At 51.6% G+C, this 14,205-nt stretch overlaps 1 protein-coding gene across 4 annotated transcripts in view; it reads right to left on the bottom strand.

Annotated features, from left to right (window-relative positions):
- Positions 1–11,345: 11,345 nt before the first annotated feature.
- Positions 11,346–14,205, bottom strand: part of RNF8 (ring finger protein 8) — a 292,936-nt gene continuing 290,076 nt past the window's right edge. For 2 of the 4 annotated variants that reach the window (XM_069236312.1, XM_069236313.1), the window contains one exon: positions 11,346–14,109. In XM_069236312.1, the coding sequence (XP_069092413.1) occupies positions 13,934–14,109 (176 nt within the window). In that variant the 3' untranslated portion in view covers positions 11,346–13,933. The remainder of the gene's footprint in view (positions 14,110–14,205) is intronic. The other 2 variants (XM_069236311.1, XM_069236314.1) reach the window with 2 other exon arrangements.

Genomic DNA, 14,205 nt, shown 5'->3' with positions numbered 1-14,205 from the left:
GTGCCAGTATAAGAGCAAATAACTCAGGTTTTAGCACTGGGCTCCAATGGATGTATTTCCAGTGTCTTTCCTGGATAATGTACTTTCCGGCCTACCAAGAGTAGTTCGCCACTGGACCTTGTAGGTACCATTTGGGAGTTCTTGGAGTTTGACAGTAATATCGTAGGTAGTATTTGCCAGGAAAATGGTCCTGTTTTATCATGATAGGATGTAAGGTCAGAGGCAAATTAATGTTCTGAAATGAATAAATAAAAAATAAATAAAATTATGGGATTCATATATGGGCTTAAGAGGCATTTAATTTAACTTAATATAAAATGCTATCAATTTAAAGTTTAATTATATGTGGTGGCCCATTATTTTAGGAATATTGAGGTCAGAATGGTTCTCCATCTACTTTGGCCTATCATGTCTCTAAGATCTGCTCTGCTTGGGTTTGTGCATTCTGTAATGTTACAGCTCTAATCGTGTATGGAATGCATACCCACACACTAAGAGTCAACACAGTGGGGGTCATTCTGACCCTGGCGGTCGGTGAGAAAGTGGCGGCCAACCCGCCAACAGGCCGGCGGACAAAAAAATGCAATTCTGACCCTGGCGGGAACCGCCAACACAGCCTGCCGCATTAACACTCCGACCGCCACGGAGGAACAAACAAACAGCGCGGCGGTCACCGCCAACAGCCAGGCGGCAGACAATGTACCGCCCACCCTATCACGACCCACCAATCCGCCCCCTTTTCCGGGGCGGGAGCCCCGCCGATAAAAACACGGCGGAAACAGACATTTCCAATGGAAAACGCTCACCTCGAGACACTCCACGCGGAATCCGGACAGCATGGAACCCGAATTGAACATCATACCTGCTCTCGTCTACCTGCTCATCTACCACGAGTACGAACTCCGGCGCAGACGTCAACGGTGAGTACTGCACCTACGACACACGGGAAGGGGGAGGAAGAAAGGTTACGGGCATACACATATGCGACCCCCCCAATATGTACACACCAATGCAGAGCAGGAAGTCACAGTGACACCACACAAAGACCCTTTAAAAATAAAATGACACAACCAAATTTGGAATAAATTTTCATGTACAAAAAAAGCACCTGGAAATAATTGAGCAACCGTGAAAAATATTTACAAAAACCAAAAAGATATACACATCAGTGTATCACTGAAGTAACAAGTCCTGCACATCCTACGAATCTAACATGTCCGTGGGGCAAGGTTCTGCGAAACAAGGGCAAAGCCCACACACGAGACCTGAGTCCTTTGGAGAGAACACTGCAGGGGCATCTGATGTCAAAACTACAGGCACCTCAGGGGGAAGGGAAGGGGGGCCACCACAGCCACATGAGTCCACGACGCCAGATCCACGAGGAGCCACCATGCCCACTGTACCATCCTGGGGAGTGCAAAGCCACAGTCTCTCAAGTCTCTGCAGTGGGTGGGTTGCCCACTGGACCATCCTGGGGAGTGCAAAGCCACAGTCTCTCAATGTCTCTACAGTGGGTGGGTTGCCCACTGTACCATCCTGGGGAGTGCAAAGCCACAGTCTCTCAATGTCTCTACAGTGGGTGGGTTGCCCACTGTACCATCCTGGGGAGTGCAAAGCCACAGTCTCTCAATGTCTCTACAGTGGGTGGATTGCCCACTGGACCATCCTGGGGAGTGCAAAGCCACAGTCTCTCAAGTCTCTACAGTGGGTGGATTGCCCACTGTGCCATCCTGGGGAGTGCAAAGCCACAGTCTCTCAGGTGGATTACAGAGTCCACTGGTCAAGGAGGAGGCATGGTGGGCACAGTGAACCATAAACAGTGCCTGAGACGGCGGGACCCAGCGCAGCGGTGCATGACATGGCGATGTCCAGCGGAGCGGTGCTTGAGAGGAAGGGCCCAGCGGAGCGGTGCTTGACAGGAAGGGCCCAGCGGAGCGGTGCTTGAGACGGCGGGGCCCTGTTCAGCGGTACCTGTCTTCACGGCGGGGCCCTGTTCAGCGGTGCTCTTCTGCACGGCGGGGCCCTGTTCAGCGGTACCTGTCTTCACGGCGGGGCCCTGTTCAGCGGTACCTGTCTTCACGGCGGGGTCCTGTTCAGCGGTACCTGTCTTCACGGCGGGGCCCTGTTCAGCGGTACCTGTCTTCACGGCGGGCCCTGTTCAGCGGTACCTGTCTTCACGGCGGGGCCCTGTTCAGCGGAACCTGTCTTCACGGCGGGGCCCTGTTCAGCGGTACCTGTCTTCACGGCGGGGCCCTGTTCAGCGGTGCTCTTCTGCACGGCGGGGCCCTGTTCAGCGGTACCTGTCTTCACGGCGGGGCCCTGTTCAGCGGTGCTCTTCTGCACGGCGGGGCCCTGTTCAGCGGTACCTGTCTTCACGGCGGGGCCCTGTTCAGCGGTACCTGTCTTCACGGCGGGGCCCTGTTCAGCGGTACCTGTCTTCACGGCGGGGCCCTGTTCAGCGGTACCTGTCTTCACAGCGGGGCCCTGTTCAGCGATGCTCTTGCAGTATGTCAAGGGAGTCATACCTGGCCTGGACACCCTGCTCACTCGCCCTCCGACCGTGCTGTGTCAGGCCCCTTCGGGGAGTGAGTCCTGGGCCCTTTGGTGTCGTCCCTTGCAGCCGGGATGGGGCTTGTGGGGCCCTCCTGCTCCGCGCTCCTGGTGGTTGTCCTCTCCGCCCTGCTGTCCTTCCGCTCCTTAGATGGGGCTCTCGGGCCGTTGCCTCCCCTGGCTGCTGTGGCCGGTGAAGTGGCCGGAGTCACCTCCTTGGGGGCAGCCGTCTCTGTCCACTCACGGCGGCCCTTCAATTTCTGGGTCCTCTTGCCTGGGGGGGGGCTGGCTGTCCCCTTGCTGCTCACTGAAGTGTTACTGCCGCCAAAGGGTGGACTCCACATGCCATGCACCACTTGCACTGTAGAAGTTGGGCTGGTGGTGGCTGAGGTGCACTTGGGACTTTTCCCAGTTGGAGGGGGTGGGTCGGGGGAGGGAAAGAGGTCAAAACTGGAGAGGTAATTTTTCTTGGGACCAAGGTAAGGGGTAGGAGTAGTGGTGAGAGAAGTGGAGGAAGAGGATGTGGTTGTATGAGAGCCAGGTGTGCTGTCCTTGGGTGCAGGTGACTGGGACGTAGGCTGTGGTGAGGTGGTTGGCTGTTGTTTGGGTGTCTGCCTGCGTTTATGTGTCTTGGAAGAGGGGGTGACAGACACAGTGGGAGAGGACACAGGGGACGTGTAAATGCCAGTGGGGGTGGTGACTGCAGGTGTGCGGACTGTAGTGGAGGGTTTGCTGGTGGTGGAAGAACTGGCTGATGTTGGGGTGCATGCAGGTGTGAGTGTAGACGTCACAGGGAGGGAGGAGGGAGACGAGGAGGACGGGGACACAGAGGTGGTAGTGACTGTTGATATGTCTGCATCTGTGTGTTGCTTGGGTGAATGCTTGTGTTTTCTGTGGTGCTTATGTTTGGATGAGCTGGCCTTGGGTGTTGAGGTGTGTGCAGGCTGGTCTGATGGTGTGGATGGGATAGGTTGAGGTACAGGAGACAGAGAAAGGGTGGAGGCAGATAGAAGAGGGAGACTGGAGACAGGGACAATGGCTGCCGTCAGTGCTGAGGCCAGAGCAGTGAACGCTCGTTGATGGGCAGCCTGACCCGAATGAATGCCCTCCAGGTAGGCATTGCTCCGATGCACCTCCCTTTCCACCCCCTGGATGGCATTCAGAAGGGTAGTCTGCCCAACAATGACCGTCCTCACCAGGTCAATGAGCTCCGCACTGAGGGCAGCAGGGGTAGCAGAGGCAGGGGCTGAGGTGCCTGGGGCGAAGGAGACGCGCGCCTTCCTGGCCGAGCGGCCACGGAGCGAAGACTGAGGGGCTGCTGGGAGGGCGGTGCTGGTGCGCTGGGTAGCGGCTGTACCTGTTGTTGCGGGGGGCACAGATGGTGCCGCCACCGCTAGGGAGCTCCCAAACGAGGACGTGTCCGTGTCGCTGGTGTCTCCACCGGCCCCCGTTGTGGTGCTCCCCTCGCCCTCCGGATCACTGGTGCCCTCGGTGTCTGTGTCAGTGCCCACCGGGGCCTGGTGACCTGCAGCTCCCTCCTGCTCCGACGCCAAATCTCCTCCGCCTGATGATGCTAAAACACAAGAAGACAAAGATTTAGGGTGGGGGGAGAAATGAAACAAAGTTGAGTGCATGCCTTAGCAATACCCTTTGCGGAGAGGACAGACACAGGTGCCTCGTGCACTAAGTTGCGAACTTGGGGTACACTACTCAGTACTTCTGACTAGGCAAACAGGTCTAGGGACAACACACGCGCACATGTGTGATGCTGGAGCATGGGTAGCTGCACTTGGCACCCTACAGAGGTGGGGGGCGGGGGCACAGGGCCATGCCTAAGGGAGCGGACTACACTACAGAGAGCGCCCTGGCCTAATGTCACCCACAGCCCTCCTCCCCCACCCAGACGCCTCCAATGCGCATACAGATAGGAGAATGTGCGGATACTCACCCCCTTGTGTCTGCTGTGCTGTCCTCAAGCGCCCATCCAAATTAGGGTAGGCCACCGCCAGGATCCGGGACATCAGGGGGGTCATGGTGCGACTGGCACCCCTCCTAGGTCGGGAGGCCATCCCCAGCAGTGTTTCTGCGGTCTTCCTCGTTCCGCGGCGGATGTCCTCCCACCTCTTGCGGCAGTGGGTGCCCCGTCTGTTGTAGACCCCCAAGTTCCGGACTTCCTTGGCGATGGCACGCCAAATATCGATTTTCTGGTGGGCGCTCACCTGTTTGACATGTACAGGGTGGGAAAGAGAAACCGTCACATATCTGCATGTTTGGAGTACATGCCCCCCCCTCCCCAACCTTGTCATGGTTCCCATTCTCTCATCTGTCGTGCGTTGCACTCCTCATTCCCTCCACACCCCACCAACTTACATCCCCCCCTCCACACAGGCATAACCCATTCAATGTGCACTGAGTGTACTCACCTGTTGGTCTGGAGGACCGTAGAGTAGCGCATACTGGGGGAGGACCCCGTCCACGAGCTTCTCCAACTCTTCTGAACTGAAGGCGGGGGCCCTTTCACCAGTAGCAGCAGCCATTGTCACTTCCAGACCGAGTTCACAGCAGCACTTGCAGTATAGGTCCTCTCCTGTGGATGATCAGGTCTCGAATGATTGAGCAGATAGAAAATGGCGGTCACGCCTGCGGCGGTGCGTACCGCAGCGGTGCGTCCCGCGACCGCCGGCGCACATCATCATTGGCTCCTGAAACCCATAGGCTTCAATGTTAACCAATGCGTCTTCGCACAGCGGTCTTCGACCGCCTACCGCCACGGTGTGCCCCGTCAGCGCAGTGACCTCACATCCCATTGTCCCACTTCACAGGTCAGGCATCGGCCATTTCAAGGGCCCACATGGCTTAATTTCTAATGCGTCACACAGGCCTAGGCCTTGCAATGGCACACATACAAACATATCAAACCATACATTTACCTGTACTGTGCAAGCTGTGTTGTACGTACCTGTGAATGGATTGACTCTGTACTCCATATTCTCCTTCCTAGGCACCGTCCGCTGGGACTAGCGATGAGAAGGAGGAATCCTCGCGTGTACCGGCCGCTGGTGGACCTGTCCACAATGGAAGAACGCAACATAATACTACGATACCGACTTGACCGAGCCTCCATCCATGAACTGTGTGCCCAGCTGGAGCCAGCCCTGATGTCCCCCATCCGCCAACCCACAGGAATTCCCCCTCTAGTGCAGGTTCTGTCTGTCCTCCATTTCTTTGCAACTGGCTCATTCCAGACAACAGTGGCCATGTCATCTGGGATGTCTCAGCCTATGTTTTCCAAGATCTTATCCAGAGTGTTGTCTGCCCTGATGAAACTCATGCGGAACTACATCATTTTCCCAGAGGAGGGTGATTTGCCTACAGTGAAAGCTGATTTCTATGCCCTTGGACACATCCCCAACATCATTGGTGCAATTGATGGGACCCATGTGGCTTTAGTCCCCCCAAATGACGATGAACAGGTGTACAGGAACAGGAAGAATTACCATTCAATGAATATCCAGGTGGTCTGTTTGGCTGACCAGTACATCTCCCATGTAAATGCCAAGTTCCCAGGGTCAGTGCATGACGTGTATGTTATGCGAAATAGCAGCATTCCCTATGTGATGGAACAGCTACAGAGACAGCGTGTGTGGCTAATAGGTGACTCTGGTTACCCCAACCTGCCGTGGCTATTGACCCCAGTGAGGAATCCCAGGACCAGGGCAGAGGAACGGTACAATGAGGCCCATGGGCGTACTAGGAGGGTGATTGAGCGAACCTTTGGGCTCCTGAAGGCCAGGTTTAGGTGCCTGCATATGACAGGTGGATCCCTAATGTACTCACCAAAGAAGGTGTGCCATATCATCGTGGCGTGCTGTATGCTCCACAACCTGGCTTTGCGACGCCAGGTGCCTTTCCTGCAGGAGGATGGTCCAGATGGTGGTGTTGTAGAAGCCGTGGAGCCTGTGGAGAGTGAAGAGGAGGAAGACTCTGAGGACGACACAGACAATAGGGACAGAGTGATACAACAGTATTTCCAGTAACACACAGGTAAGAATCACCCACGCCATTTCACAATTGCTTATAGCCTCCTGCATCTGTACTTTCTGTAGTTCCCCACAGATGTTTTTCATTAATTTTTGCCTTTCCCTTCCCTTCTCAGTGCTGTCTGACTCAGTACCTGACTTCTGCTTGGTTCGCCCATGAAATACAGCGTATTGACATTGGTATGTTGTCATGACTAATTGACAGAACAGAAATTGAACAGTAATATGTAATACATTTGTTAATAATACAGCATGACTCAAAACAGATTTGTGTGCAAAATGTGATTTATTTACAGTGCTAGATATCGGTACATGTGATTCTAAGGGTGATGGGTGGGGGTGGAGGAATATCCATGGCAGAGTCCAGTTCTCAGTCTCACAGGTGCATTGTCCTTTTGCCTGTGGAAGGATGGAGCATAGGCAGTTCATGGTTGGACAGGGTGGCAATGTGGGACAGTGGGAAGACTTGAGGGGGTATGTCCTGCTGGCGGGGGTCTTGACATCCTACTCTGTCTTTTTTTTTGGTCTCAGGCTCCTCTTACGGGGTGGTTGTTCTTCAGCAGGAGGTGGGGTTCTGGGGGGCTGTCGAGGTGTTGGGACCTCCTGTCCACTAGCGCCGGCGGAGGTGGTAGGCTGTTCCTGGTCCGGGCTAGTGACAGGGGCCCTGTGTGGTGCACCATGGTCCCGCAACGCGTCCTCTATCCTGTGGAGGGCCAGGACGATGGTCCCCATTGCGGTCCCGATGATTCTCAGCTCCTCCCTGAACCCCATGTAGCGTTCCTCCTGCTGTGCCTGGATCTCAGTGAACCTGGCCAGTACCGTCGCCATCGTTTCTTGGGAGTGGTGGTATGCCCCCAGGAGGGTGGTGAGGGCCTCTTGGAGAGTGGGTTCCCTGGGCCTCTCCTCCCCCCCCTGTCGCACAGCAGCCCTCCGAGCTGCCCGGTTTCCCCCGGCCTCTGTCCCCTGGACGGTGTGCCCGCTACCACTGCCCCCAGGTCCCTGTTGTTGTTGGGGTGTTGGGTTAGCCTGGGTGCCCTGTAGTGGCAGACACACCGCTGATTGAGCTGTCCTAGAGACAGAGGCATGGGCCCGCTGGGTGGGAGCTGTGCTGGTGTTGGCAGAGGGGGTCGGTCTGGTGTGGCCTGTGGCTGCCTGAGGGGAACCGACTGCCCAGAGGTCCCCGATGGTCCGGGCTGGTCATCAGGTTCACTGTCGACAGAGCTGCTATCCTCAGTGTGGGCCTGTTCCGGTGGTGGGATGGACACTTCTGGACCCTCCTGGCTGGTGTGTTGTCGTTCGGGTCCTGCATGGGGTAAGAGAGTTTGGTTATTGTTTCTGTGTGTGCAATAGCGTGCGTGTTATGGGTGCCCTTGTCCCCCAGTGCAGGCATTCCCTTGAGGGAGGTGTTGTGAGGGTAGTTAGTGGGGGGGGGGGGTTAGTGCAGTGGTCATGCTTAGGTGATGGGTGCCCATGATTTGTGTTGGCATGCAGGAGTTGGTGTTGGGATGGGTGGGTTGTGCTGGTGAGACATTGTCAGGGAGGATGTGTGCTGGGGGTTTGGGGGTGAGGGTGGGGGTGTGGGTTGGCATGCTGGTGGGGTGGGGAGGATATAGTAGTTGAGATTGGACTTACCAGAGTCCATTCCTCCGGCTACTCCTGCGAGGCCCTGAGGATGCAGGATGTTCAAGACCTCTTGCTCCCACGATGTGAATTCGGGAGGGGTGGGTGGGGGTCCGCCGCCAGTCTTCTGGACCGCGATGTTGTGCCTGGAGACCATCGATCGGACCTTCCCCCGTAGGTCGTTCCATCTTTTGCAGATGTCCTCCCTATTCCTGGGATGCTGTCCCACCGCGTTGACCCTGTCCACGATCCGCTGCCATAGCTCCGCCTTCCTAGCTATATTGGTGTGCTGCACGTGCGAGCCGAAGAGCTGGGGTTCCACTCTTAGGATTTCCTCCACCATGACCCGGAGTTCTTGGTCCGAAAAGCGTGGGTGCCTTTGGGGTGCCATGGGGTGGTGTGGGTGAGGTGTGGGGTGGTGTATGTGATGATAAGTATGTTGGTGAGTGGTGCTTTGTGCTACTATGTGGTGTGTGTGATGGTGTAGTGTGCCTCAGTGTGTCTTGCTATGGATTGTCTGCTGTGTCTCTCTCTCCTTCTCTCAGTAATTATGGTCGCAGGGGTTTGTGGGTGATGTTGGTGTGTGTTTTATAGTTGGTTGATTGTGTGGGAGTGGTGTGTGTATGTGTATCAGGTGTGTGTATTTCAAATTGTCCAATGTGGCTGTGTTTTGGTGCTGTGTGTGTATTCTGACCGCAGCGCTGTGTAGCGCCAATGGAATACCGCGTTTGAATGACCGCCGTGTGGATTCGTGGGTCGTAATGGCATGGGCGTATTTCTGTTGGCGTGACGGTGGAGGTTTGGTCATCTCCAGTTTCTCGCTGCCCGCTGATGTGGCGGGCTGCAGTGGAGGACGGATTTTTGGAGGTTTGGCCGTTGTGGGTCAGAATGACCGTGGCGGTTAACCGCGGCCGCGGCGGTGTTATGGCGGTCTTCTGACCGGCGGTAAGGGCCTTTTACCGCCGAGGTCAGAATGACCCCCAGTGTCTGTTCACATCAATGCTGCTTTTTGTGTTCAAGCCAAAAGACAACACAGAGTTGGCAGTATACCCTGCAGACCTATTGGAAAAAGGGTTTTGAGGGAATAGATGAAAACGACAATACACACACGTCTCTGAACCAGTGACTGTAACAGCATATATCACAGAAGGGAACCACACACTGTATTTCAGTCTGGGTGGAAAGTGACCGATCTCTGCAAGTCAAACTTTGATGGGTAAATACAACTTTTTGAAGTGGTCTGTGAAGGCACAGTTTTGAGGCAAGACTATCATTGCGGCAACTACCAAAGCACATCATATGCCTTCTCTGTGCTAGCTCTGGCCTGACAATCTTCTAAGTAAGTACACACATTCATGAACTCACCTCAAGGAGCAGTCATTACAGACCGGTGCTGAAGTGATAGTTGTCATTTCTGATGTTATCATTAGCATGCACATCTTTGACATGTATATAATTCACCAGTCTTGAAGTCAATACATGGTCCACATTGCTACAAGTTTTTGGGAAACAAGAAGTACATCGAATAGGTCTCTTGACCTCATTGGTAATACAATTTACAACACCAGCTCTGTCAGAGCATTCTTCTAGTCAGAAGGTGTAGAGTTTAAGCAGGGTGCTATATGGATATCCCCAAAATCCATTGGAATCTAGGATTGCCTTATTGGGGGTGTTTTCCGCCCCCATCCCAACCTCTCAGCAACCAGGACCAGCCAACCAGAAAGAATATTTCACATAGAATGCATTTGGAGTGTGGCATGGAAATGGCCAGGTATTTGGTATAGTGTCCCACTCAATCCTTTGCTCTCTCCTATCCTAGTAGAGGGTGACTACTCTGTAAAATGAATCTCTTCTGTGGTTTTACCACTCAGCGGGAGGATTTTCTTCTATTGTTCCTCCCAATGTCTTTCATTGACAAGGCATATTGAGTATTGAATTTCACAGAGTGTCTATTGACAACAAGGAACAGAATCAATTTTAGGTACCAAAACACTTCAAAAATGGAGCAAATATATTTATTGTGGTAAAAGAATAAAGCAAAACATTTCAATGTTAATTAAAAAAAACACCTTTCATGGCATTGAGATTACAGAATTTAGCGCCCATGTTATTGAATTCTTGATTTGATTGTACGTAAATTCCTGTTTACAAGCTGTAATAATGCCTTTACTTTTGACTTCATGTGTTCTCAATCTGTTTGTGGGCATGCTCTTAGTCGAGAGGAAAGGTGGTTGTTCATGGCTGCTTTCAGTTTATCCCACTGCTGTGGGGAACCACAAAAAACTCTTTTGTGCAAAACATTTAAAGTGAAAATGCAGTCTCAGGGACACCTTAATGAGTCCTTTTAAAAAGACTGCCCCATATTTATCAATATTTCACGCAACACAGCAAGCCACCTGGCTGCACTGCGAGAAAAGGAGAAGGCTTATTCCTGCAATGTAAGCAGGATTGTTTTGTGCAGGAAGGAACACGTCCCTGCACTAATACATTCCTCAGAGGCATCTTCCTCTTTCTAAATGTGCTGCAGAATGCAGCAAACGTAGACAGACGAAACAACGAGGAGAAACAAAGATATTCCTCCTGGTTGCGCCTCTGGTGGGAAGGTGTGCAATGCTGGTGCATTTCCAGGTCTACCTGTGTTGGTAAATCTGGTAATGAGTCAGAATGCGTGGGTGGATGCCTGTGAACACCAATGTTCCACACATGGCAAGCCTGCCTGCCGCAGAGTAACGCAAGGCAGCGATTTACGATGCGTTATGTTACTCTAGATTTATCAAGCCGCGCAGTATGTATCAAGGTCTTGCATTGCCAAACCTTGATAAATATGGGGCTTTATCTTAATATATTTGCTGATATTCTCAGGAACTGCAGCCTCTCCTAGTTTCATTAATAACACGACACAGCAAAGTGCTGAAATCAGGAAACAATATTATTTTCTATAACACCAACAATAATCTTCAATGAGTAAAGGTATGCAAGTTCAAAGAAATTGCAATTTCCATGAAGTCCACAAAATAACAAACTAAACAAAAGACAAACCAAAATAAATCTACAATAACTAAAGAAAACACAAAAATAAAAAAACTGTAAAATTACAACTGTCAGAATTTGGAAAATACCACCCGTAGAAAATCAGAAAGTTAAACAATACTCATTTATTTGAAGGAAAAAATGAAGAGAAAAGAAAAAATATTTACTTCATCTTATAAAGCATCCCATTAGGAGAAAACTAATCAAGACTGCAAAATATAATCTGTGGTGTTGCATAACGGCTGTAAGTTACGTTTGCATGCCATAGGAAGGTTCTCTACACCATATGCAAAAATTGGTAAATAAAGCAACGTTTAATGAAGTTCTGTGTCTGCATATCCCCTGCCCACCCTCTTATCTGTGCTCTACAGAAACTGACTCTTCACAGATTGTGACTGATACAAGGGTAAGGCCATGCATTGAATTCTATTGCTTCTCCACTTCAGAGCCTTAAACACTGACATTCCAGCAAACCTCCCCCCTCCATCGGCCACATCTGACAACCTTCTACACTCTTAAGCCTCAATACCCTTTCAGATAATTTCAGTGCTGCTGCACTGGCCCCAGAAAAAAAGTCACAAATCCAGAATCAACAATATCCCAAATCCATCAATTCCTAAATCAATGGCTCCTTAAAGTCCAGGGTAATTGCACAAAAAGGATGTGCTTACTGAATAGAAAGTATTGCATTAGACTAACCATACCATGATTTAGCCCTGTTGTACTTAGGACACTAACACTGCCCACAGGAAGTGCCGCTCTTTGATATTTGGCTGTGCCTACATCTTGGCGTCCAAGGCGAGACACAGAGACTAGCTTGCTCATCCAGAATGTTTTCATATTCTCATTACTTTGTGGGCATTGTTTCACTTGCTCTTATAGCCTTAGCCTAAGCACACGCTTGTATTTTATTTATGAACCAGTCCAACAACTATAGTTGTAACTTATGAGTGCTGGTGTATAATGGTGTAGTAAGCCATCGCTCCACGAGCTTGCTCAACTCAGCAGTCCTGAAGAAAAGCTGGCCAGCTGATACAGTGATTCACATACTGTTCATTATTCTTTTGTTAATAAACCCTTTCAGACTTCGGTTGGTTCTCAGGAGATCTTCTATGACACTCACGAAGGCCAGACAATTAAAGAAAAGCTTCCTAGAAAGGCCTTCGACATCTCTATGAACAAGCATCTCACCATATCTTGACTATTGAAAATGTTCTTTTAGGCAACTCTTACTTTATTTCTTCTTCGTTAGCTAATTTCACAAATATGTATGGAGATGCCATAGCCTGGTCAATGCGAACAAAATCTGAAATCTCATTTGATTTACATTTAGAAAGTGGACACAAATTAGCAAAAATACCCAACTTTCAAGGTATTTAGAAGATATTAGCAGATTATCTGTAGGTATGGACATAAAAGGTTGCACATTAGGTAAACATGAAGTGGGGTATTCTGAAGTACTCCATGTAAAAAAAGAGCGTCTACTAAGTGACACGTTAGCAAAATATCCAAATAATAACACCTTCTACAACCAGTTTTTAATTAAAAGTGAACCCAGAAAGGACACTTAGGTAGTCATTATGAACATGGCGGTCTGGACTGCCACGCTGGCGGTGGCGGTCATTACCGCCAACGGCATGGCGGTCCAGACTGCCATATTCTGGACACAGTAGTGAACTGGCTGCAAAGCAGCTAGTTCACTATCACCCACCGCCAGGCAAGAATCGACCACCTGTCCAACTGTAGGGACATTCGACCCGGTGGTGGATGCCAGGCTGGCGGTGGGATTATGACCCCATTTCCACCAGGGATTCCCTGGCGGGATACCCCGTCAGGTAATCCCTGGCAGAAAGCATATGGGTGACAGGAATACTCATTCCTGTCACCTGTATGTGACACGCGAGGCCCCCCCTTTCCACTACACCCACCCATCCTCCCAAGCCCCTAGATCCGCCCCCACCCCCTGAACCCTGAAAACCGACCCCCCAACCCTCCACCCCCAAAACACCATGTAGGCCCCCCAGCTCGACCCTCACCATCCCCCACTCCTACATACAGGTCCCCCCCAAACCCCAACCTACCACATCCTCATGCACCCATTCACCTACATGCACACCCGCATACATTCACTCAGACACACCCCCCCCCACACATACACTCAGGCACACCCCCATGCACTCGCGCACTCACACAAACTCACCCCTTCCCTCTCGGACAGCACTTACCTCTTCCATTGCGCTGATGCGGGAGGGAACGGGCTCCCTGGATGCCACCATCGCCGCCTCTCCATACACTGCCACGCCTATGAATGCATCGTTATAGGCGTGGTGGTGTCTGGACTGACGTGGCAGTGAGGGTGGAGCTGTATCCACCTCCGCCACTGACCGCCAGCATGGCGCCTGGAGGCCCTCACCGCCATCAATGGCGGTGAGGCTCCAGGCGTCATTATTTGGTGGGATGCCGACCGCCGCCACTGACGGTCTTCCGTTGACCGCCGGCACGGTTGGCGGCGGGAAATCCCGCCAAGTTCATAATATGGGCCTTAGTCTTGGCCGCAGATTGCAAGTAGTTTTGCACTTATTGGAAAAAAGTGTTCATGAGTTGCTCCTTCATGTTAATCCTAACCAGGTCACCCAGCCTATGAACAGTTGCCCATGTTTTTAAATGCTATGAGGGACATAGCTCATGCCCAGTCACCAATGTGTACTTAAAAATATGAAATCATCATCATCCTCATCACTGCTGTAAGGCCCGTCGTAGTCATGGGTTTCGTTATAATATTGTTCATCGTCATCATCGGCCATGTTGAAGGACGCAATGCTGGCATCGCTCAACAACGTAGCTGGACTCACTGTTGGCTCTGGATTCTCTGCAGCAACAGACAACATAAATCAGCAAATTAAAACACACATTAACACATTTCAAGTTATAACAACTTTTTGAAAGAATTATTTTCCTTGTACTC

This window comes from Pleurodeles waltl, chromosome 5 (assembly GCF_031143425.1).
Source record: "Pleurodeles waltl isolate 20211129_DDA chromosome 5, aPleWal1.hap1.20221129, whole genome shotgun sequence".
Lineage (NCBI taxonomy): Eukaryota > Metazoa > Chordata > Amphibia > Caudata > Salamandridae > Pleurodeles > Pleurodeles waltl.
This window is presented reverse-complemented; position numbering and strand designations above follow the sequence as displayed.